A 26,766-nucleotide genomic window follows, 5' to 3' on the forward strand; every position below is an offset into this window, starting at 1 on the left:
GATCATAATAACCCAGCCCTACATTACCAGTTCCTTTCCACTAAGGGCTTTGTGCAATACTGGGAAGACAGTGGATGGGGATAGGTGCATAGGATTCCCCCACGCCCCATGTTACACCTATTCTGTGGATGACCCCAGTAATTGAAAGCCAAATAAACCTATGTTAGATAGTTTGGTGCATTCTTACCTTCCCGAAGCACAACTTTCTCATAAGGTGGATACTTGGCCTTGCTCGTAATTGCAGACAAGTCCTCTCTACTTTTCTTCAATACTTTTTTGGCTCCCCTCAGACCTCTTAGCTTCCAAAACTCAGCTCGTGGTCCTGAAGATGACTGAGGCTTTAGGACATTTTCTAAGCTAGCATACTGTTCTGCTCTGAAAAAGCGTGAATTGCAACTTTAAGATTAAAGCAGACATAAGAGATAAGGTGGTGTGAGGAGTATGGCAAATAACTTACCTTACTCGATTCGGTATAATTCCCTTGTCTTTTTCCTTCAAATCTCGAGCAACACGCACCGCAAGCCAACTCCCAAGTTTCCCACGATACATTGTGTCCAAAACATGGAAAATCTCACCCCGAGTGAAGCTAAGACCAGATGGAGCATCTGCCTCATAATCAAAGTGTGCACGGATATAGAAGGAATCTCCTACATTGGACTTTATCATCTTCCTATAAACTGTAACAAACAGCTTTTAGTGTGTGCCTGTAACCAAGAACATACACTGCAAGGGAAAATCTAGCCATATTGCTTAACTTACTGTCCTCTTTGCCCTGTGTCAGTATTATAACATCTTCACTCTGGGGTAGGTTCATGAGATATTGTATGGCATCTTCACGTGTCATGTTGTGAAAACTCGTTTCATTTACCTGCAAATGGCAACAGTAACGTCTTAGGATAAATTCACAAGCAGCAAATGTGTTGCAACCTCATTCTTTTCAACCAGGCCTATCACGATTATTAATCTAAACCCTTCTGAAGTTAGAATCCCAAAAACTAACCCTCCAATATACACACATCTGTAATATCCCACAGGTGGAACAGCCACAACTGGAACTCTGGCCTTCACAACTGTTAAATGTGAGCATCAGTGCCATATAGCAGATTGCCTTGAACGGTTAAAGGTCTTTGCACTAATCATTTGTACCCCAAAAACGTATAAAAAGTACAATAAAAATAGCAATGATATCTAGCATTTGAAGGTCAATGCATTGCAATTGTCATTGCACAGGCCCTCAAAATGTTAAGAAAAAAATATATATTTAAATGGTCACTAACTTTTCAGAGAACTTAGTCTCATTTAATATGGGAAGAATATGCAAATCTGTCTTCCATGATGTAATTAGGAAGTCAGAGGCTGCCTCAGTGTTGCAAACCAATAGAGGATCTTCCCTGATGTAGTTAGGATGACAGCATTCCAGTGAAATAACTCAATAAAGGCTGCTCCCTTTAGCATCATGCTCGACCTTCCAAGAGGCCTTTATTTTGCAATGACGCTGGGATTATTACCAGGTATAGTCTCTCAATCGAGGACGGCCGTTTCGATGTACTTGCATCTCATCAGCTCGATGTATAGAGGACTATAACCTGGTAGAGGTGAGAGGCTTAGACAGGGTTAAGGGGATATTGTCACTCCTTAGGGAGAGACAGATTTGCATATTCTTCCCATGGTTCCTTGCGAAGTGGAGTGCTAAAGGCTTAATAAATCTCCACACACCTATATGGTGGTCTCTCCCTAAGGAGTGATAATATCTCATTTAATAGCTCATGTGATTCTGGAACAAAATGTAATGCATTTTAAATTAAAAATGTGGCTGCCTTCTGCCTGAAAGACCTCTCTGAAGTTCCTGACGATAGGTGTCTAACTTCTAAGTAATTTACGGTTTCCCCTTTTGTTACCAAGCAAGACCGTCCCTAGATAGAGTCCATTCTATTTTGCTTATCTAAGTCAGTGTAGAGGGGAGTCCTTTTTCTCTCTTCACACAGTGAATGGATGGGAGAAGAGTTGATTCTGCTCACAGCCATCACAGACATGTCTGCAAACTGTTGCTTTGCGCAAAAGACAAAGGATTCTGCAAATCTCACAGCATACAATGTAAGAAAAGTCTTGTCTTTGCTTGCATCTACTTCTGGCTGCTTGCGTGGTGACATATGGGATATTATTCACAGGCAGTAGCAGCTGTACAGCGTGTGCTCATAGATTTTTTTTTTTCTTCTTTTTTATCTGCATGGTTGCATGTACTTGCCCTGTATTTACAAGTCCATTGGTCTTGGATCTCCTATATTGTGGTCCTTTGGGCTTTTCTCAGGTATTTGTTTGCAATTGTGTATTATTCCTGGCGGAATGGTGGAACATTATCAACCCCGGGGGGGCGGAAGCCTGCTTCTTGCTATTTTACACACCCACAGCCTCAGACAGAAATATAAACTGTGTTTCAGCCATAATTTCATTATTAGCAGCAGAAAATTGATACTATAAACCTTAATATGTGTCATCTGGTCATAGAACAGACTCCCCAGCAAGACCCAGAACAGTTTTCATAAAACATAGGTACCCTTTAATAAAAATACTTTAGCATTTATCACAAGATTTAATTGCATTTTCCCCCCAATTTAAGTAAATGGAGAACCCATTGCAAAGCCGCTTTGACAACCCAACAAAACTGCAACCAATACAACAAGAAAAACGTGCCCCAAAATCCAGTCAAGCAAAAACTACTGTGTGAATAAGATTTAAAAGGGTTTAATGGGCCAAAACTGCCAAATCTTAAGATGGTCACCTGTAGGATTTGGTCACCTTCTTTCAACCCTTCTCGAGCTGCAGGGCTCCCTTCCTGAACTGCAGCAACAAATATTCCTACATCATTTCCCCCTGCAAGACGAAGTCCAATACTTCTTTCCTTCTGAAACTGGACTAGACGTGCATCAGGACTATACCTTGAAAAAAAAAAATAAAAATGAGAAGATGTTAAACAACTGCAAACTCTGTGCATATACATGTGGCGGGAATACATGAAACTTCACTGGATTCAACACATTGGATTCACCTTTTCTCCAAAACACTTTCCTCTCATCTTCTTGCAAGTAACAAATGGCATTTATCCCTTACCAATGTACAGCATTCTAAAATGCTGCTGAAAATGGAAGAGTAACGTCTGCACTAAGATTACTTACCGTATTTTACAGACTATAAGGCGCACTGGACTATAAGGCGCATTGCCCATGAGCGCCTTATAGTCCGTCTCGGTTCATATATAAGGCGCACCGGACTATAAGGCGCAGTCCGGTGCGCATTATATGTTATTGAAAGCAGCGGCACGTAGACTTTGCCAGCGGCCGCTTAACCCCCCGCGTGCCAGCCGCTTCTATTGGAAGCGCTCGGCAGGCGAGGAGTTAAGGGGCTCTATCAGCAAAATCATGCTGATAGAGCCCAACCGTAAAGGTTATATTAAACTACCCCCCCCCCCCCCCATTTTAACATAAAACCCTGAAACAGAATGTGAAACTTACCAAACGGTGCAGGGTGGGCGGGCATTCAGGCCTCCTCTTCCTCCGATGTTCCGTCCTCCTCCTCCGGCGCTCGCGAACTGATAATGGCCTGGGCGCATGCGCAGTAGCCGTAGTAGAAGCATTATGATATTGCGCATGCGCCCAGGCCATTATCAGTTAGCGAGCGCCGGAGGAAGTGGTCAGGACATCGGAGGAAGAGGAGGCCTGAATGCCCGCCCTGCCTGCACCGGTCGGTAAGTTTCACGTTCTGTTTCAGGGTTTTATTTAACTTTTAAGGGTGAATTCACACTACGGAACTCCAGCGTGTATCACAGCCGTACACGCCGGCGTTACAGCAGGGCTGCCGGACACTTCCCATTCATTTCTATGGGAGCCGGCATGCGAGCGCTCCCCATAGAAATGAATGGACTGCTTTTTTCCATTCATTTCTATGGGGAGCGCTCGCATGCCGGCTCCCATAGAAATGAATGGGAAGTGTCCGGCAGCCCTGCTGTCACGCCGGCGTGTACGGCTCTGATACACGCTGGCGTTCCGTAGTGTGAATGCACCCTTACGGTGCCTTTTATGTATGTATGGAAGCGGCACGCAGACTTTGCCGCCGCTTCCATCCATATATAAGGCGCACCGGACTATAAGGCGCACTTACGATTTCTGAGGAAATCGTAGGTTTTTATGTGCGCCTTATAGTCCGGAAAATACGGGTAATATGGAATAAAATCTAAAGTAACTATAAAAAAAAAAAAAAAAAAAAAAAAAAAAAAAAAAAAAAAGAATGATCGAGGATGGGGGATGCTAGCCATGGCAGAGGACAGCTTAACTAACTATTGGCCTTTAATATTTAGGGTGGGCAAATTAAAAGGGGTTAAAAACAAAATAGGAGGGGTACACGTGTTTGCCATTTGCCATTCAGCTGAGAGGAATATCTACCCCTCCCTTTGAGGATGAGGGACCACAGCAAAAAAGGATAGTTTTATTCCTCATTGTTGAAGACACTGCATGGCTTTTTGTCAACTCTTTTCCTCATTGGCGCACAGGATGTCTGGGGAAGGGGGGGGGGGGAGGAGTTCCCTGCTCTGGGAAACACACCAATTGCATTGCAGTATCTTGGCATTAAGTTTCGGAATAAATTATAAGACTGTGCGGGAAGAAACATCATCTAGGTCAAGGTTTATACATTTGTTTTATACATTTGTGTGTACTTCCATAACCACCTCACTTGAGCCATATGCAGGAGTAATTTATAATGGATCAAAGTCTCTCCCATGACTGGTGCAGCACCCTGCAGTCTGACAGTGACAGTTTCTGCATCAGTGTAAAGGTAAAGCACCAGGATATAACCGTATAGCAAGTGAACACAATGGCAATAAGGGTTTTTTTTTTTCAATATATAAATGCATAATTTACCGAAGCAACATAGAACATTTTGGGAAGCGTGAGTTGAGGTAAAAAAAAAAAAAGAAAAAAAAAGTGAAATAAATAATCGTAAAATGGCACATATTTTTAAGCCATGCAATAAGGAAAGAAGGTATGGATACCCCACTCGTAGGTCATTTCTGTCCTTATCCATAGATTGGTTAGTATCTTCTCTGTATTCAGTATCCAATGGAGATTCACGATCAACTGGTTTGAAGGAAAAAAAAATTTTGAAAATATATTGTCATCTGTTACATTAAAGGGATATCTGGGATGAGCCACCCCTTACCAATATAACCTTAGCAGGTTTAAAGAAAAATAATAATAATAATAATAAAATATATATATATATATATATATATATATATATATATATATATATATATATATATACACACACGCACAAATATATATATATATATATATATATATATATATATATATATATATATATATATAAAATTTATTTTAATTAATCTGCTCCCTTTAATCTATGGCACTAAGCAATAACTGCAGTGTTATCAAAATTATTTCCAGAGATATCACTGGTTGAAAACATAGTCAGGGCTGGGATTTTTATATCATAAATATTATACAGCTGCATATAAAAATCCAAGTGTGTTTTCAACCAGTGATATCTGGAAATAATTTCAATAACACTTCAGTTAGCACTTAGGGTCACATGAAAGAAGAGAATCTCCTCTATCATGTGACACAAAAAGCAAGTTTGCATGTTTTAGAATGTCTGAGATAAGGATTTGAAGTGACCCCCCCCCCCCCCCGTCATTTTCTCTACCTCTCTAATAAAAGTAGAAAGTTTATTAATGACACAAATATTGACAGTAATCCAAAGTAGTCCAAAAGATTAGTTACACTTTAATGACTAGAAAGTGCTTAGAATTACAACAGTAATTTAAAGTAGTGTCTCACCATTTTCATGTTCTACATTCTCTATTTGCAGGGATGAAGCTCCATTGAATTGATGACTTTCCCTACAGAATAAAAAAACAAAACGATGACATATGGCATTTTGATTAATGATATAAAAGATGGGATTAATAGCACTCTCTCTATTTTTGCAGATGACACCAAGCTATGAAGTACATTCTATAATGTATGTAGGTTACAAGCAGACATAGACAGACTGTGTTCAATGTGGATAAATGTAAAGTTGCGCATCTGGGTAAAAATAATCCACACACAACATATGCCCTAGGGGGTGTAACACTGGGAGAGTAACTGGTGGAGAAGGACCTGGGTGTAAGATCATAGATTCAATTACAGCATGCAATATCAGTCATCTGCTTCTAAGACCAGCAGGATACGGTCTTGTATTAAAACGGGTATGACCTCACGAGCCAGAGAAGTAGTATTAGAACTTCATTGGTGTGGCCACATCTGGAGTATACAGTTCAGTTTCAGGCGCCAGTTCATAGAAAGGAAGTCCTAAAGTTGGAAAAAGTTCAACGGAGGGCCACAATTGTTAAGGAGTCCTGGAGGACCTCAGTTATGAGGAGATTAACCCTTTTCTTGCCAAGCACATAGCTCTACGTCCTCCCAGGGTGGCACTTGTCTAGCCGAGGACGTAGCTACTACATGCTTACTTCTAATGCCCATATCTCTGGATTCTTTTGGGCTATGAAGATAATTTTAGATTCAATTTAAAGATGAGAATCGTGTACACAGACAGAGAAGCATTTTCTCTATCTCTGTGCATAACCTGTATGTGACCCCAGAAGGGGGCAGAGAAGGGATTCAGCCCCTATTTCCGCCCTCCTATCAATCAGAGTGCATTCTATACTTTTGCTCTCTGATTGTCACATACAGGTATAATGTAATTCCCCCCTGAGCTTTACTAGAGGAGTATTCTTATGTAATACCCCCTGAACATAACCAGGAAGTTTATTGGCGCCGTCACCCAGACATCTACCATTGTCCAGGTCGCAGCGCCAAAAAAAAAGTCGAACCAAACACTTACACAACATATACACAAAGTCATGAATAAAGTTTACATTTCACCCAATCCCTGTCCTGTCTTTACCTGAGCTTTCTATAGTAAAATACGTCTCTAGCAATATCTGTTACAGGCTAAAATAATAGTAATAACTATTATCACTAGAGATGAACATATAGTTTGCTAAAATTTTTATAGGGGGGAAGGAAAATAATATTTTTTTGTAAAGTCCTATTTAATTTGCATGCACAAAATGGGTTGGTGCATTTCAGTGATTTTGGAGTTTCTTTTTGTGCAATATTTGCTTGCTTGCTGCAAAGTTGCATGAAAGTGGTTGTATATATGAAACATTAAGTTGTGTTTTTATATATGGTATGCTGTGCAATCTCAAAAAAGTTAGATTTTGGTGTCACAGTTTGTTAGGTGCAGTATAACTTTTTAACATATTGGTAAATAACAGCAAAATCCTGCTCGTCTTCTGTATTCATGTTTTTGGGAGTCCAAGCTCTTGTTGTAGTTGATGTTTGCGGTACATATAGTATATATACACATTGTATACACCATAAGCTATTATTTTAAATGTATTTTGTATATGAATGTGAGATTGAATGTGAGTTTTAGGTGCAAATATGTGTTTTAGTGCATGTTTTCAAAAAAATGTTTTGTGTTTGTCACAAAGTTGCATGAAGGTGGCTGTGGCTATTGATGACCCATTGAGACATGTAATCTTCAGGTTGTCTACTTTCAAAAAATATATAGGGTTTAGGGGTTCACTTACTTTTCATGGTGTGTAATCCCTACATTTTATAGGATGATACTATTGTAACATTTCCAGCTTCAAAGCAGATTTTTGTTCCTTCCAGTTTCTAGCGATTTTCTGAAGTCATGTGCATGCGGGTTCAGGCCATAGTGATATGAATAAACTCTACACATGTTGAACTCTTATTTTTAGGAGGTTTTGTGAATATCATTTATTGTTTGGTTTCCAGTTTTAACAACTAATATACATTTGCATTTTTTCATAAAACATTCACTTTAAATCAAAATTGCATGAAGGTGCCTGTTCGTATACAGTACCAAGTGACATTATGACAATGCTGCAGGTGTCTACTTTAAGAAAATATATAGGTATGGGGGGGGTTGGATGCTTTTTTAATGTTGCAATTTAGGTTTGATTTGTCCGTCTCAAAACTGTGAAAATTGCTCTGGCTACTGGAGGTGCAAAATTTCCAGAGACCCTTGGCAGTGAAAGGGTTAAAAGAGTTAAATTTGTTTAGTCTGGAGGGCCACACGGTGGCTCAGTGGTTAGCACTGCAGTCTTGCAGCGCTGGAGTCCTGGTGTTCAAATCCTGCCATGGGCAAAAAACCATCTGCAAGGAGTTTGTATGTTCTCCCCGTGTTTGCATGGATTTCCATCCCATATTCCAAAAAAAGACATACTGATAGGGAAAAATGTACATTGTAAGCTCTATGTGGGGCTCACAATCTACATTTAAAAAATAAAATAAATAAATTTGTTTAGTCTGGAAAAGAGGCATCTAAGGGAAGATATGATAAACCTATATAAAAGGCCCATACAAAAATATTGGCAAAAGCTTCTTCAATGTAAGGACTGTGTATCTGTGGAATAGCCTAACTAAGGAGCTGGACAGAGCAGCAACAGCTGACAGCTTCAAAAAAATAATTAGCTGCCTTTTTAGCACAAAACAGCATTGATAGTTATGGAAATATATAGAATACTTGCTATCCCCTGGATAAATTTGATGGACGTATCTTTTTTTCAACCATACTAACTATAGTTGCAACCCATGTAAATAGTTATGCATCCTATAATTTTTTGAAAGCCATGAATAGTAGCTCTTACACTGGGTTCTCCAAACTTTCATAAGATCTCCTAAGGGATTGTCCTTGAGGTGGCGGAGCAGGCTGAGAAGGTGGGGGTGATGGATCAGAACTCATCTCTGAAATATCTGTGGTGAGAAAAGAAAAATTACACTCAATAACCTGGCAGAGACAGCACTTTTAAAGAAGGACATTCTACTTTAACGCTACGGTAGATACGTGTTACCTGAAATCTACCAAGTATCTGGCATCAGCTGCAGAGAAATACATCTTGAGTCTCAAAAGACAGATGACAAAATATATTATCTACGTCCAAAAAAAAAAAAAAAAGATCTCGAGGGGTTGTCAATACACTTTTAGTTATCAATAAGATAGTACTCAATAGTATGATATGATATGTATGATATGTTATATGATAAGTAAGATATGTCTGTCAATGGAGTATCTTCCAGTGAATAAAATCTGAGCAGTTGAAATCCAACTACCCCGTACTTCTCTCCGATATCTTCTGTCAGTTGGGTGGACCCATTACTCATTACATAGTTGGAGTACACCAAGGACATCATCTGCATGGAGTTCCCCTTGTGTTTATGTGGGTTTCCTTCAGGCACTCAGGTTTTCACTTGCTCTGATATCTGCTATGTTTGCAGTCAGTAATGAGGGATTGGTTGTAAATGCATTACTACAGTATAAAGCTGATGTGGAAACTGATGTAGCAGACCTGGATTTGAGTCAGCTTGCATTACATACAGAGGTAAAGGAGTCCTTATCTCAGCCCTTATCAGCCAAATTCAATTAAACCCGGCTGATAAGTGGAAAAGCTGAAGATAGACAGTACAGTAATCCTGGAGTTCTCACCACCCCCCTTTTGAAGAGCTCTGTTGCTTGTCAGACACACCCAGCTCAGAACTGCTCCCAGCACTCAGCCCCTCCCTCCCGCCCTGAGAGCAGGCAGCTACATCACTTGGGAACTGAGCAGATAAGCCCAGTGGCCATAGAAACGCAGTGTCAACAATGAAGTGAATAAATTAAGATAGCGGCCAAACAAAGCAGTTTTGATAAAGCAATGTATTTAGGAAATATCTTAAATCCACATAAACTAGAAGTATAGATAGGATGTTTTTCATGGGACAACACCTTTAAGAAAGACTATTCTTCTCCTACTTTTAGATGTGTTCTCCCCGCCGCCGTTCGGTAGAAATCCCGGTTTTCGTCTGCGGCGTCCCCAATGCTCTAGCGCCGCCTCAGTCTTCTTCAGGAAGTCCTCTTCACGCGTCTTCTTCCGGAGCTGGGTTCAAACTTCTATGCATGCACAGTTGGCTCTGCCATCGGGCCTCGAGCAGAGTCGACTGCGCTTGCACACAGGCAACAAGAAAATGGCCGCATTATTCTTGTGGCCGCGGGCATGCGCAGTCTGCTCTGCCCGAGGCCTAAGGCCTAGAAGATTGAAACACAGCTCCAGAAGAAGATGCGCAGAAAGGCCGTTACTGAAGAAGATGGAGGCTGGAGATTTCTCTCGCAGCATTGGGGACGCCCCCAGTGCTGCGAGAGAACTCATGTGCATACAGATGAAAACCGGGATTTCTACCGAACGGCGGCCCGGACGGCTCCTATCTAACGGTAGGAGAAGAAGAGCCTTTCTTAAGACTATTCCTACGTGTGATCGAGAAAAAAAAAAATGTGATTTTAATGATAGAATCCTTTTAAATGTGAGAGAAAACCTGAGTGCTTGAAGGAAACCCACATAAACACAAGGGGAACTCCATGCAGATGATGTCCTTGGTGTACTCCATGCACTGTAAGTCCCAAGTGCTAACTTGAGCCACCAGAAAATGTACAAGCAGCACGGTATGACATTTCATTAATACGATATGTGTATATCACCATGGCCATTATTGCCTCATTCTATGTGTACAGTTCTTTCTATGGTATTTCTCAGTCATGAACAGTAATATTTACTTTTCAGTATATGGTGGGAATATTAATACCACACTCTCTTACCATCTGGAATGGAGCTTCTATCTTCACTTTCACTGTCTCTTACTTCTGGAATGTTAACCAAGAACTGTCGATTATCCCTCAAAACAGTGAGTGTAAGTTTCCCTTTTGACTTCTCAATAAGCCGGCGTGTGTCAGCTAAAGACATATTTTCGCTTGCCACGCCATTTATCTGTAAATTTAGAAGTTACATAAAGATTTAATGCAAAGAGAGAGAGAGAGAGAGAGAGAGAGAGAGAGAGAGAGAGAGAGAGAGAGAGAGAGAGAGAGAGAAAGAAAGAAAGAAAAGAAATGAATCAATAACCTTAAGAATGAGGTCACCCTCCTGCAGAGATTTTTCCTGGGCTGCCAGACCAGTGTCTGTAATATGTTTAATGAAGATCTGACTGCCCAACTTCAAACCGTATTCTGTGAGAATATAGCAAATTACAAATAAATATAAGAAGAAAAGCACGTGGATTATAGTTAGTGAGAATTCAGACTAAGCTACCATACATTGCAGCATACCTTGATTCTCCGTGCGTTTTACGAGAATGGTTTTAACAGGTTTGGATGGTACATCCTGAACAGGCAGGCGTTTGAACCCAGATACCAGTTCTAGGCCATTGTGGTCCCGTTCCCCTGGATCACTACCAGACCCCCTCCTTGAGTAGTCTCCGGCCTCACTCGCAGAACCTTCCAAAACACTACTAGTGTCTTTCATTCTACTGGAAGCCCTTGTATCACTGCCAGAACCATATTTCTCTTTACCAGTCCTCCTCCGTGAATAATTTCCTATTTCACTTCCCCCACCCCTGGTCCTGCGTTGTCTGGCATGGTATGAAGATGGTGTACGAGATCCACCAGAGCTACGACCACTAGAAGAATCTCCTTCATAACCCTGAGCAGTATCCTCATGAGGCTCTCTGCTGGAGCTAGCATATCTTTGTCTCCACGGCACAGGAGAATCTGATTGGTCTTCATCTCTGCCATAGGAATCAGCCAAATGGTCTGAGGTGTTCGGTGAACGTGAGGGTCCGGTAGAGACTGGCAGAGAGTTGCTTACTGGAATCTGAACTTTTCTAGGTCGTTTTACGGTCTGCAAGGAAGACAAGAAAATTTAAAGCAAGAAAATATAAATAATTTTATGCAAATTAGGAAAGCGTTTTTCCTTTGTCAGCTGAACAGATTAATTATGATAGGATACTTTTTTAAAGGGGAAATTCAATCAAAATGATTATCTAATAAATCATAGCTACATGTAGAGTCAGTGCTTCCACTAAACTGGGCAATCTGGAAAAGAAGGATTATAAACATGCTTATGAGCCCACTTACACCTGCAGGATATTGGATTTTTAAGGCCGCAATGGTTATGTAGTAGCCACTGCATGTGGCTGCCAGAAACTGTATGACTATAGAGGCGTTTTACCTGTATAGTACTATATTCACCAGTGGGCACATAGGGCTGCCCCTACGTTACAACACATTCTAAGGCTACATTCATACAGCAGCATTAATTTCAAGGTCTGAATGGGGGCTATTCACATAAAGGTCCGTTGTCATAGACTGTCAAAATATAGGTCTGCAAGACGAATATGACAAATGGACTCCAAAAATGCACAGCTTAGAGGGAAAACTTGCAGGAATGGGTAAAGGAAGGGTTACATTTGTCATTTTATACCGCCAGTACCATTAACTGCAGTAAATTGGTAATACACATAATCACAGTATCTTGAAGAGATGAAAGTACAGCCTCCAAATATACCTTTGTTATTCAGCTTTGGAGCCGATTTTTATGAAAATATTCAATGTATATGCGAATGAGGGGGAGGTTCTTAGTTTTCCTGTGCTTTGGTATCGATATCTACAAAGTGAATGTTATATCTTTTTTGTTTTATAAGGAGCCAATAGTATATGCAGGCAACCCATTGTCCAGGCTAAAATTTATTTATTTAATTAGTTCGTGAGAGGTGAAAAAAAAACAAACAAAAAAAATACAAAACAAACAAACCTCACCTATCCCCGTTGCTCAGGTGTCTCCTAATGCAGTACAGTCCTGCAGCTCTGTTGTTTTCTTCCAGCGGAAGTCCCCACCTTACATGACCGGAACAGGGGATGTCAGAGCAGGGCAGGACTGCACTAAGAGGACTGGGGGCACCAGGGACAGGTGAGGACGTTTTTTTTCCCACCTCTCCCAGTCTAATTAAAAATAATAATTTTTTAGCAAGGACAACCTGTTTAAGTTCAACTGCATAGGTCTTGGGTATATCAGTGGCTGAACCCCTAATTTTCATTTTGTCCTTTATTGGGATAAGAAATGTATTTCACATTTATGCTGCTTTTTTTGTTGCCAATTGCACCTCCTTGTTTTTCACCGTTTTATGATGCTGTCAGCTTCTTACCTGTATGCCTGTAATGTTTAGTATTCATATGATGCTGTAAATACTATAAACTACAACTATGAAGATTCACAATTACTCGGCCCAGTCACACTTGAGTGAAGTGACCCAAACTCCTCAGATACCAAGAATTTAATACTGATCATGGCATCTAAGGAGTTAAGTTTCCAGAATCAAAACTAGTTGCAATGCTGGAAGTTGCTAATGGGTATCAGCTATATAATAAAGTTGTCACCTGCTACATAGGCAACAGGCTCAAGACCATACATGTGAAATGTTGGGATGGGATGAAACATGCCTATCAAATGGAGTTCAAGAACGTTGTGCAAACTAGAAGTGATTCCTTAGATCACTGCATTTAGTTTACAACTTGTACTTTATAAATGGAAGCCGAATGTGATTAGTTACTATTTGCTGCAATTCCAATTTTTGTCTGCACTGGGGTATTTCATTTTTTTTATTTACTTATAACAATACAATTAGACCAGTTTTCTGAGATAACTGCACTACATTTTAGTGGGTACAGAAATTAGGAACATATTGCACTCTGAAAAGGATTATTTTGCCACTTCTCCATCCCAAAAAAGAGCAACCTCTTAATATTTAAGTCTCTGATGGGGGGTGACTAGATTCATCAAATCCCCTACGCTACTTATTGCGTTAAATAGTTGCCAGTGGTGTTTTTGCACCAGCATCGCTACTTTTCTCAAAGTGGGAAGGGGTGAGGCATGGATGGAGCCACTGCCCATTCCATATTCTTGAACACTTACAGTCCTATGAAAAAGTTTGGGCACCCCTATTAATCTTAATCATTTTTAGTTCTAAATATTTTGGTGTTTGCAACAGCCATTTCAGTTTGATATATCTAATAACTGATGGACACAGTAATATTTCAGGATTGAAATGAGGTTTATTGTACTAACAGAAAATGTGCAATATGCATTAAACCAAAATTTGACTGGTGCAAAAGTATGGGCACCCTTATCATTTTATTGATTTGAATTCCCCTAACTACTTTTTACTGACTTACTGAAGCACAAAATTGGTTTTGTAACCTCAGTGAGCTTTGAACTTCATAGCCAGATGTATCCAATCATAAGAAAAGGTATTTAAGGTGGCCAATTGCAAGTTGATCTCCTATTTGAATCTCCTCTGAAGAGTGGCATCATGGGCTACTCAAAACAACTCTCAAATGATCTGAAAACAAAGATTGTTCAACATAGTTGCTCAGGGGAAGGATACAAAAAGTTGTCTCAGAGATTTAACCTGTCAGTTTCCACTGTGAGGAACATAGTAAGGAAATGGAAGACCACAGGGACAGTTCTTGTTAAGCCCAGAAGTGGCAGGCCAAGAAAAATATCAGAAAGGCAGAGAAGAAGAATGGTGAGAACAGTCAAGGACAATCCACAGACCACCTCCAAAGAGCTGCAGCATCATCTTGCTGCAGATGGTGTCACTGTGCATCGGTCAACTATACAGCGCACTTTGCACAAATAGAAGCTGTATGGGAGAGTGATGAGAAAGAAGCCGTTTCTGCACGTACGCCACAAATAGAGTTGCCTGAGGTATGAAAAAGCACATTTGGACAAGGCAGCTTCATTTTGGAAACAAAAATTGAGTTGCTTGGTTATAAAAAAAAGGCGTTATGCATGGCGTCCAAAAAGAAACAGCATTCCAAGAAAAACACATGCTACCCACTGTAAAATTTGGTGGAGGTTCCATCATGCTTTGGGGCTGTGTGGCCAATGCCGGCATCGGGAATCTTGTTAAAGTTGAGAGTCGCATGGATTCCACTCAGTATCAGCAGATTCTTGAGAATAATGTTCAAGAATCAGTGACGAAGTTGAAGTTACGCCGTTGATGGATATTTCAGCAAGACAATGATCCAAAACACCGCTCCAAATCCTCAGGCATTCATGCAGAGGAACAATTACAATGTTCTGGAATGGCCATCCCAGTCCCCAGACCTGAATATCATTGAACATCTGTGGGATGATTTGAAGCGGGCTGTCCATGCTCGGCGACCATCTAACTTAACTGAACTTGAATTGTTTGTCCAAAATACCTTTATCCAGGATCCAGGAACTGATTAAAAGCTACAGGAAGCGACTAGAGGCTGTTATCTTTGCAAAAGGAGGATCTACTAAATATTAATGTCACTTTTCTGTTGAGGTGCCCATACTTTTGCACCGGTCAAATTTTGGTTTAATGCATATTGCACATTTTCTGTTAGTACAATAAACCTCATTTCAATCCTGAAATATTACTGTGTCCATCAGTTATTAGATATATCAAACTGAAATGGCTGTTGCAAACACCAAAATATTTAGAACTAAAAATGATTAAGATTAATAGGGGTGCCCAAACTTTTTCATAGGACTGTATGTTGCTAAAGTGGCATAAATGCCTCCCCAGGGCTGCAATGAATTTGTGCCTAGGTGAAAGGGAACTGTAGAGAAGTATCTAATTCATGATGAGGCAAAGGACATTGAATTATGCCGGTTTTAATGAATCCCCCTATTGGCAGGTACTTCTGGATGGAAAAGTCACTAACATTATGCCTAATATTACATTGTTTGCTAGACGCTCAATATTAGTGAACAGTTTTGGGACACATACTACACTGTAATTCTAGGTTGGGCTGAAAAGTCAGTTTTTACATTTGCTAAACTGTTTCATGTATGAAGGCCAATCATTCTCTGTGCTAGAATAAGTCATAAAATTAAATGTCAGCTTACCACATTGGCAGTTTTGGTACAGGATTTCAGAGTGTGAATTGCAAAAGATGAAGTCACATTTTCCATAGATACACCATTTACCATTACTATGCGATCTCTGGTCCTGCAGAATAATGTAGATCAGAGTAAATGTAATGTAGAAGAATGGTACTAATGTTAAAAAAATAAAATAAATCATTTTCTCTCCTCCATACTTGGCTACAACACGTCAAGACATTTTTGTGTGCGTCCTGTCTTTCCCTCTACATGCTGCTGGACCGGGTGGCTGTGGGCACATAATCACTAAACCACTATAGAATATGTTGGTACTATAAAAATGACAAGAATAATGAAGTTGTACATACTGTAGTCTGCCATCAGCAGGTCCACCACGCACAACATCTGACACAATGACCGAGTTGTCTCCATCTGTTCTTGATGGTCGATCTCTGCCTCCAGAGATAGCAATGCCAAATCCTCTGCGAGGGTCCTGTAGACAGATACTATGTGTTATGACAAACAGATTTCTGATTGCTTTTCTTTATTATGAACATTTTGGAGAAGGGTCATAATCTATTATAAATAAGACACCATATTATGAACAAGCATGCAGAGGTGGGGTCCCAAGCAAGTTAAAGGCTCTCAGGCCTGTCATCCCTGAGCTTGTATAGAAGTGAATGGATTTTACAATATACTGCATTATTTCAGGATATTGCATGAACAATCAGCCCCCCTCCCCCAAGGGTATTAAAATAAAATTTAAAAAGTAAATGTACAAATTTAAAATCCCCTCCTAAAGATAAACAAAAAATAACACATTAAGCATGTTCAAACTTTTGCAGGGGTTTAAAAAGCAAAAAAATAAATAAATAAAAACCACCATTTCAAAATGTGCAAAATTGTTGTTTTGTTTTTTTGAGTCCCTACATAGTACTGTGGGAAGAGTATGCAAATCTGCCTTCCATGATGTAATTAGGAAGACAGTTGCTGCCTCAGTATTGCAAACCAATAGAGGGCGCTCACTGGAATGTGCAAGCCTGTCTTATGACAGGATTCCAGTGAAATAACCCAATAATGGCCACTCCCTTTAGCATCATGCCCGACCTTCCAAGAGGTCTTTGTTTTGCAATGACGCTGGGATTATTACCAGGTATAGTCTCTCAATCGAGGACAGCTGTTTCGATCTACTTGGATAATTACATCATGGAAGGCAGATTTGCATATTCTTCCCATAGTTCCTTGCAAAGTGGAGTGCTAAAGGCTTAACAAGTCTCCACACACCTATATGGTGGTCTCTCCCTAAGGAGTGACAATATCCCCTTAACCCTACATAGTACTGTGCATTGAAAAATAAACTGATGAGTGTCACAATATGTTTGTACAGTACTTTTCTAAAGGTAGTAAAACAACAAAAACTGCATAAATTTGATACTCCCTTGATAGTACAGACCAACAATATAGGCAATCTGTCAATTTTATTGCACTGTAAAAGCAAAACATGTTAGACTATGGCGTAACTGCATTTTTCCTCATGCAGAAGGAAGCAGATAGCCATGTTCTCAGACCTGGTACTGCAGATCAGCTCCCTTTCATTTGAATAGGACATAAGCTGCAGTAACTCAGTTCTACCACTAAACAGAGAACAGAATTCTCCATGTATCACTAGATACTACTGAGAGAAGCTGGATCGGTGGTGGTCGTTGTCAGATGCCAACAGACCTGATATTTGTGACCTGTCTTTAGGAGCTTCAATGTCTGCTGTCATATGTGAAGGAGACAGGGTTGGGCTGTGGAAAAATAGAAGAGTCAGAAGGTGGTTTGGCCTACCGACATTACATTTACAGTCCTATGAAAAAGTTTGGGCACCCCTATTAATCTTAATCATTTTTAGTTCTAAATATTTTGGTGTTTGCAACAGCCATTTCAGTTTGATATATCTAATAACTGATGGACACAGTAATATTTCAGGATTGAAATGAGGTTTATTGTACTAACAGAAAATGTGCAATATGCATTAAACCAAAATTTGACCGGTGCAAAAGTATGGGCACCCTTATTTTATTGATTTGAATTCCCCTAATTACTTTTTACTGACTTACTGAAGCACAAAATTGGTTTTGTAACCTCAGTGAGCTTTGAACTTCATAGCCAGATGTATCCAATCATAAGAAAAGGTATTTAAGGTGGCCAATTGCAAGTTGATCTCCTATTTGAATCTCCTCTGAAGAGTGGCATCATGGGCTACTCAAAACAACTCTCAAATGATCTGAAAACAAAGATTGTTCAACATAGTTGTTCAGGGGAAGGATACAAAAAGTTGTCTCAGAGATTTAACCTGTCAGTTTCCACTGTGAGGAACATAGTAAGGAAATGGAAGACCACAGGGACAGTTCTTGTTAAGCCCAGAAGTGGCAGGCCAAGAAAAATATCAGAAAGGCAGAGAAGAAGAATGGTGAGAACAGTCAAGGACAATCCACAGACCACCTCCAAAGAGCTGCAGCATCATCTTGCTGCAGATGGTGTCACTGTGCATCGGTCAACTATACAGCGCACTTTGCACAAATAGAAGCTGTATGGGAGAGTGATGAGAAAGAAGCCGTTTCTGCACGTACGCCACAAATAGAGTTGCCTGAGGTATGAAAAAGCACATTTGGACAAGGCAGCTTCATTTTGGAAACAAAAATTGAGTTGCTTGGTTATAAAAAAAAGGCGTTATGCATGGCGTCCAAAAAGAAACAGCATTCCAAGAAAAACACATGCTACCCACTGTAAAATTTGGTGGAGGTTCCATCATGCTTTGGGGCTGTGTGGCCAATGCCGGCATCGGGAATCTTGTTAAAGTTGAGAGTCGCATGGATTCCACTCAGTATCAGCAGATTCTTGAGAATAATGTTCAAGAATCAGTGATGAAGTTGAAGTTACGCCGGGGATGGATATTTCAGCAAGACAATGATCCAAAACACCGCTCCAAATCCTCAGGCATTCATGCAGAGGAACAATTACAATGTTCTGGAATGGCCATCCCAGTCCCCAGACCTGAATATCATTGAACATCTGTGGGATGATTTGAAGTGGGCTGTCCATGCTCGGCGACCATCTAACTTAACTGAACTTGAATTGTTTGTCCAAAATACCTTTATCCAGGATCCAGGAACTGATTAAAAGCTACAGGAAGCGACTAGAGGCTGTTATCTTTGCAAAAGGAGGATCTACTAAATATTAATGTCACTTTTCTGTTGAGGTGCCCATACTTTTGCACCGGTCAAATTTTGGTTTAATGCATATTGCACATTTTCTGTTAGTACAATAAACCTCATTTCAATCCTGAAATATTACTGTGTCCATCAGTTATTAGATATATCAAACTGAAATGGCTGTTGCAAACACCAAAATATTTAGAACTAAAAATGATTAAGATTAATAGGGGTGCCCAAACTTTTTCATAGGACTGTATCTAATAACTGATGGACACAGTAATATTTCAGGATTGAAATGAGCTTTATTGTACTAACAGAAAATGTGCAATATGCATTAAACCAAAATTTGACCGGTGCAAAAGTATGGGCACCTCAACAGAAAAGTGACTAATATTTAGTAGATCCTCCTTTTGCAAAGATAACAGCCTCTAGTCGCTTCCTGTAGCTTTTAATCAGTTCCTGGATCCTGGATAAAGGTATTTTGGACAAACAATTCAAGTTCAGTTAAGTTTGATGGTGGCCGAGCATGGACAGCCCGCTTCAAATCATCCCACAGATGTTCAATGATATTTAGGTCTGGGGGCTGGGATGGACATTCCAGAACATTGTAATTGTTCCTCTGCATGAATGCCTGAGTTGATTTGGAGCAGTGTTTTGGATCATTGTCTTGCTGAAATCTCCATCCCCGGCGTAACTTCAACTTCGTCACTGATTCTTGAACATTATTCTCAAGAATCTGCTGATACTGAGTGGAATCCATGCGACCCTCAACTTTAACAAGATTCCCGGTGCCGGCATTGGCCACACAGCCCCAAAGCATGATGGAACCTCCACCAAATTTTACAGTGGGTAGCAAGTGTTTTTCTTGGAATGCTGTTTCTTTTTGGACGCCATGCATAACGCCTTTGTTTATAACCAAACAACTCAATCTTTGTTTCCAAAATGAAGTTGGCTTCTCCAAATGTGCTTTTTCATACCTCAGGCAACTCTATTTGTGGCGTACGTGCAGAAACGGATTCTTTCTCATCACTCTCCCTGACACCTTCTCCTTGTGCAAAGTGCGCTGTATTGCTGACTGATGCACAGTGACACCATCTGCAGCAAGATGATGCTGCAGCTCTTTGGAGGTGGTCTGTGGATTGTCCTTGACTGTTCTCACCATTCTTCTTCTCTGCCTTTCTGATATTTTTCTTGGCCTGCCACTTCTGGGCTTAACAAGAACTGTCCCTGTAGTCTTCCATTTCCTTACTATGTTCTTCACAGTGGAAACTGACAGGTTAAATCTCTGAGACAACGTTTTGTATCCTTCCCCTGATCAACTATGTTGAACAATCTTTGTTTTCAGATCATTTGAGAGCGGGCTGTCCATGTTCGGCGACCATCAAACTTAACTGAACTTGAATTCTTTTGTAGAAAGAAATGGTCCAAAATCCCTTCATCCAGGATCCAGGAACTGATTAACAGCTACAGGAAGCGACTAGAGGCTGTTATCTTTGCAAAAGGAGGATCTACTAAATATTAATGTCACTTTTCTGTTGAGGTGCCCATACTTTTGCACCGGGCAAATTTTGGTTTAATGCATATTGCACATTTTCTGTTAGTACAATAAACCTCATTTCAATCCTGAAATATTACTGTGTCCATCAGTTATTAGATATATCAAACTGAAATGGCTGCTGCAAACACCAAAATATTTAGAACTAAAAATGATTAAGATTAATAGGGGTGCCCAAACTTTTTCATAGGACTGTATATCCTACACCCAGAATTGAATTACGCTTGGAGTCCACAAGAATCCAACGTAAATTTAGCCAGGACTGTGTATTTTTTTTTTCCTATGCTTATGTGTTATTGCAGCTCTAATATAGACTGTAACTTGGGATTTGTATTTACAGAGTCACAGTGTTTCTTTTATATGCAATCAGATTGCTAAACAACTATAGTCATGATTCATCAAAATCCTGTTGCTGCTAGGTGTTTTGGCTCATGGCTGGCATTTCTATGGCAGTACTTTTTGTAAGTTGGTAATAGTTAGCTCTACAAGTCTACGAGTTATTCTAGTCTAAGCAAATTATTGCTTTTCAAGATTTCTGCTTTCAGATAGGAACATTCATTGTTTATTTCCTGGAACACATATTTGTCCTTATCACACTACTGGACACATAGATACAGAACAGATATCAGATCTCTGTCTGCACTGTTGTGAGTGACAGCAGCCTACCATCCACTATTGCCAAGTACAAGATGCTAAATTACATTTTATTGATGCTATGCCCCTCAATTTTTTATTTATTTATTTTTTTAAAGATATGAACTCTGGTAGTTTATTTGCGAGTTAGTTCTTATTCTCCAAGAGGTCAGTAACCTTTTAATTTTATAGAAACAAACAAACAAACAAACAAAAAAAAAGTTATCACCTAGTTGGTGAACAAGAGCTAGTTTACATATCACCAGTGGCGTAACTACTGCCATAGCAGCAGAGGCAGCTGCCACAGGGTCCGAGACATTAGGGGCCCGGTGACAGCTGCTATCATTACACTTGGGGGGTCTATTCGGACCCTTGAGTATAATGATTGGCGGACTGGGAGAGGTAAGAAACATAAAAAACATGTTACTTACCTCTCCACGATCCTGCCAGGCCTCCTTCCTGACGTCACATGAACCTGGCCTGCGTCCCGGGTCATGTGACATCCGACATCATTGTACAAGGACAGCAGTGGAGAAGACAGCGTAGGAGCCGGGGGACAGGTAAGTAACAGTAGTTTTTTTATGTTTTTATTCCCCCGGGTCTCCGATTATTATACTCTGGGGTCTGAAAAGACCCCAGAGTATAATAATTGTTTATGGGTGTCCACAGTGGGACATAATACTGTGTGCAGGGGCAACTATGGGGGATAATACTGTGTGCAGGGGCCACTATGGGGGATAATACTGTGAGCAGGGGCCACTATGGGGGATAATACTGTGTGCAGGGGCCACTATGGGGGATAATACTGTTTGCAGGGGCCACTATGAGCTATAATACTGTGTGCAGGGGCCACTATGGGGGATAATACTATGTGTAGGGGCCACTATGGGGGATAATACTGTGTGCAGGGGCCACTATGGGGGATAATACTGTGTGCAGGGGCCACTATGGGGATAATAGAACGCGCAGAAATTTGTAGGGGGGGGGGGGGGGGTCGGTCGACGTCTTCAGTGTTGGTCGGGGAGCCCATGTCAAAAGTTTGCCACGGGTCCCCTCCATTCCTAGTTACGCCACTGCCTATCACCTACCTAGGGCCATAGATTTAGAAAGTCATTAGTGAGTCTTCTCAAGCCTTATTTTGACACAACTAACTTTCTATGTCAGTTGCATCAGAATACAGGGTCTACCATTCTCTGAAGCCTAGCAACCTGCTCTCAATGCCTGAGAAAACTGCCAATCTTTAGTGACCATGGCATTTAAATTGTTTTTAGAGGGAGGGGGCTCAATCCTTAGGCTAAAGCCCCACGGGATGTCCTGCAGCAATAAAAGTGCTGAGGGAAAAAGCGCAGCAGGAACTTATCGTGGTATAATTAACATGCTGCGTTTTACAAAACCGCGCCGTTTTTGGAAATCGCAGCGTGTGTGCACAGCGGTTTTTCCCGCAAAGTGGGCATGGGATACGCTACAATCCCATCCACTTTCCCTATACTGTAAAATGCTTCAATTTTTCCCGCAGTGTTTCCACCATGGGCAAATCACGTCCCATGAAGCCCAGGCCTTAAAGCAGCCATATATATATATATATATATATATATATATATATATAGATATATATACATATATATATACACCGGCCACTTTATTAGGTACACCTGTCCAACTGCTCGTTAACACTTAATTTCTAATCAGCCAATCACATGGCGGCAACTCAGTGCAGTTAGGCATGTAGACATGGTCAAGACAATCTCCTGCAGTTCAAACCGAGCATCAGTATGAGGAAGAAAGGTGATTTGAGTGCCTTTGAACGTGGCATGGTTGTTGGTGCCAGAAGGGCTGGTCTGAGTATTTCAGAAACTGCTGATCTACTGGGATTTTCACGCACAACCATCTCTAGGGTTTACAGAGAATGGTCCGAAAAAGAAAAAACATCCAGTGAGCGGCAGTTCTGTGGGCGGAAATGCGTTGTTGATACCAGAGGTCAGAGGAGAATGGCCAGACTGGTTCGAGCTGATAGAAAGGCAACAGTGACTCAAATAGCCACCCGTTACAACCAAGGTAGCCAGAAGAGCATCTCTGAATGCACAGTACGTCGAACTTTGAGGCAGATGGGCTACAGCAGCAGAAGACCACACCGGGTGCCACTCCTTTCAGCTAAGAACAGGAAACTGAGGCTACAATTTGCACAAGCTCATCGAAATTGGACAATTGAAGATTGGAAAAACGTTGCCTGGTCTGATGAGTCTCGATTTCTGCTGCGACATTCGGATGGTAGGGTCAGAATTTGGCGTCAACAACATGAAAGCATGGATCCATCCTGCCTTGTATCAACGGTTCAGGCTGGTGGTGGTGGTGTCATGGTGTGGGGAATATTTTCTTGGCACTCTTTGGGCCCCTTGGTACCAATTGAGCATCGTTGCAACGCCAAAGCCTACCTGAGTATTGTTGCTGACCATGTCCATCCCTTTATGACCACAATGTACCCAACATCTGATGGCTACTTTCAGCAGGATAATGCGCCATGTCATAAAGCTGGAATCATCTCAGACTGGTTTCTTGAACATGACAATGAGTTCACTGTACTCCAATGGCCTCCACAGTCACCAGATCTCAATCCAATAGAGCATCTTTGGGATGGGGTGGAACGGGAGATTCGCATCATGGATGTGCAGCCGACAAATCTGCGGCAACTGTGTGATGCCATCATGTCAATATGGACCAAAATTTCTGAGGAATGCTTCCAGCACCTTGTTGAATCTATGCCACGAAGAATTGAGGCAGTTCTGAAGGCAAAAGGGGGTCCAACCCGTTACTAGCATGGTGTACCTAATAAAGTGGCCGGTGAGTGAGTGTGTGTGTATATATATATATATATATATATATATATATATATATATATATATATATATATATATATTTTTTTAAACAGGTCAGTTGGTGCTATTAATGGGTTAATAAGTGCACCAAAATAATGAAGGTCCTCTTGTCTGCCTTCAGTATATAATTATTAGGCCATGCCTAGAGCATGACAGACAGTATAATACATTATAGTACAGATCACAACCTCAAGTCCTCAAGGAGGACTAAAAAGAGTAATACAATTATATGAAGTTCTCCAGTGTCTCCTAGCCTGGTCTGGTCCTGCTGCTCTGATGTTTTCTTTCGGTAGAAGTCCCCATCGCACGTGACCACTGTGCCCAATCAGCGGTCTAAGGAAAGGAACATAGGATGTCACAGTGCCGGGAGACACTGGAGCACTGGGGACAGGAGAGATATGTTATTTAGCATTTTGTACTAAGTGACAGGTCCTCTTTAAAAAAAAGTCTGTTATCACTGTCAGAGCATCAGCACCACCGTGCAGAATAGTGCTCAGTTGTATTAAAACATTCAATATTCATTACGGAAAGGTAATAAGTCTTAACTATTCCTCCCCTTTGTCGTAGTACTTACTTACGTTTCCTTTCGACAAACTGCAGTCAGTTTTGCATGGACTCGTACCTCTACCAGCAGTGGAAAAGGAGCAAGTCCATTGGAAGTGGTGAACAGCATTTATTTAAAAAAATAAATAAATTCAAAAATTGCCATTGTTCTTGAATGAAGCCATGTCAATCGGTATTTTAATGTGATACAGTAAAGGAAAACAAGTTTTGATGTTCCTTTCCAGGGAGTATAGATAATAAAGGGGTTGTACAAGATTAAACTGTGTATGTTGTCCCTGCATTCAGTGAAGTGTGAGTATCTTGGCATCAGCCACAGCTCATCACTAGGTGGCCCAGGGACTGCCAAGCTAGCAATAAGTTGTCTATTTTCCAGAATGTTCACATACGCAATAATGGTAGACACTTACCCTGACCAGTGTGGCAGTATATTGCTCCCATATTGTCATCTCCTCCATTTCAGACACCTGGTTAGAATAGAATTACAGTAGATACATCAGGGGAAATAAGTTACACTTTACCACACACAGCTTTCACTTCAAAGAAATACTAACTTTAGTCTTGATTTGCTGTGGCCACTTTACCCGACATTATTGGCATGTAAATGGGAATCTTAACCTTAGTGTCATAAACGTATTGTTCAGGATTGTTCACACCATGGCTTTTGTGAGGGTCTGAAACTACTCTTATTATGTCCTTCACAATGCAGGGTCCCTCTAACATGACCTCCAGAGTTGACAGCTAAATCTGCTTTCTCCCTTGCTAGAAATGTTTAGTCGAACTGAGGCTTATGTAGTAGACAACTTTATAACTCTGCAATATCGCTGCACTATTTTGGAGAACCAAAACCCCTCCACTTCAGCTCATAGTCCAAAGGTACACTACAGGCTATCAATAAACCATATTTACCCTAGGAGAAATTCTCATGGCTACCCAAATCTAGGTATGGGATCTACTTTTGCAAGTAAAAGAATTATAATAGAGCCCCTGATACCTCCAAATAAGAGTGCTAAACACTAAAGTCATCATACATTTCACTACAAGAATGATAGCAGGCATACTAACATGCACAACAACACAGTTAGACAAAGTAACAAAGCTAGTACTACAACTACATATCCACAGTGTGATGTTAGACGGCTCACATATCTTCGGGATAAATAATTACACAAATGCCTAAACCAGAAACTACCATTGGCTTTAGCACGTACTGTAGCCTTGAACAGGTACAGTTAACCTTTACATTTCCCTGATGTTCTGTAGTTAAGTCCACTGCTGTGGAGTGGTCGTATAAATACCAAACCCATATATTATTTGCTACCTGAATCTGGAAAACATGTAGTTACTTACCTGAAACCTTACAGCCATCCCTGAAACCACAAGCCCAGTTCGGACAAGCTGTGTGATGTCTTAGACGGGTGCACTGGGGGGAGGGCTACTTGAAGCCTCACCTGTACACTAGTGTTTTCCTCCAGTATGTACCCTCCTCCCACAGTGACACAGGAAAACATCTTTAGAAGGCGGGGATTCAAGACGGGAAGCAGGTGTATAGCACAGTAAATAAGGAGACACAGGGTGTCTTTCCACGACTGCTCTGACATGTATATTTGGTGTATATATTTACTCACACTACAAGGATTTCGGTTTCAATTTTATTTTACACTTTGTGGCTCGTAGTTTAATCAAGACAGATATCAAAAGTTTACTTAGTGACATAGGATATGGTATCATTATTACACAATGTTGTACTACTGCAAGGCACAGGCAGCTTATGAACGTGAAGTTTTTCACCAACAAATACAGAAGTGTGTGGAGGTTGTCAGAAATGGATAGAAGAGTGAAAGCTTTGATCCAATGAAAGAATATTACAGTGGCTGATAACAGGGATCATTAGCTTTTATTTATCTAATCAGAAAATGAAGCCACTGCAAGGTTGAAGCTGGCCACACACATTACATGATTGTCATCAGAACCCAACCAACCACGTAATGTGTGTGGGGGCCTCCTGACTCCCCGCCCAAGGATTATGGTCAGATTGTGAGAGAGAAGAGTTAGCAAATATAGAAACTGAACATATATAGAATCTATTGCTATGTTAAAAATCCCAACATAACACTATTGATTTCAATGGGGCAG

General features: G+C 40.7%; 1 protein-coding gene across 3 annotated transcripts in view; it reads right to left on the bottom strand.

Annotated features, from left to right (window-relative positions):
* TJP3 (tight junction protein 3) overlaps positions 1–26,766 on the bottom strand; it is a 54,707-nt gene that overhangs the window by 10,484 nt on the left and 17,457 nt on the right. For 2 of the 3 annotated variants that reach the window (XM_075282047.1, XM_075282054.1), the window contains exons 2-14: positions 25,041–25,097; positions 16,177–16,301; positions 15,833–15,935; positions 11,224–11,794; positions 11,021–11,124; positions 10,720–10,888; positions 8,741–8,846; positions 5,853–5,914; positions 5,045–5,129; positions 2,780–2,936; positions 760–868; positions 458–677; positions 188–375 (exon numbers count right to left, since the gene is read on the bottom strand). In XM_075282047.1, the coding sequence (XP_075138148.1) occupies positions 188–375; positions 458–677; positions 760–868; positions 2,780–2,936; positions 5,045–5,129; positions 5,853–5,914; positions 8,741–8,846; positions 10,720–10,888; positions 11,021–11,124; positions 11,224–11,794; positions 15,833–15,935; positions 16,177–16,301; positions 25,041–25,088 (2,047 nt within the window). In that variant the 5' untranslated portion in view covers positions 25,089–25,097. Of the gene's footprint in view, positions 1–187; positions 376–457; positions 678–759; positions 869–2,779; positions 2,937–5,044; positions 5,130–5,852; positions 5,915–8,740; positions 8,847–10,719; positions 10,889–11,020; positions 11,125–11,223; positions 11,795–15,832; positions 15,936–16,176; positions 16,302–25,040; positions 25,098–25,980; positions 26,088–26,766 lie in introns of those variants that run through there. The other variant, XM_075282038.1, reaches the window with a different exon arrangement.

Source organism: Leptodactylus fuscus, chromosome 1, assembly GCF_031893055.1.
Source record: "Leptodactylus fuscus isolate aLepFus1 chromosome 1, aLepFus1.hap2, whole genome shotgun sequence".
NCBI lineage: Eukaryota > Metazoa > Chordata > Amphibia > Anura > Leptodactylidae > Leptodactylus > Leptodactylus fuscus.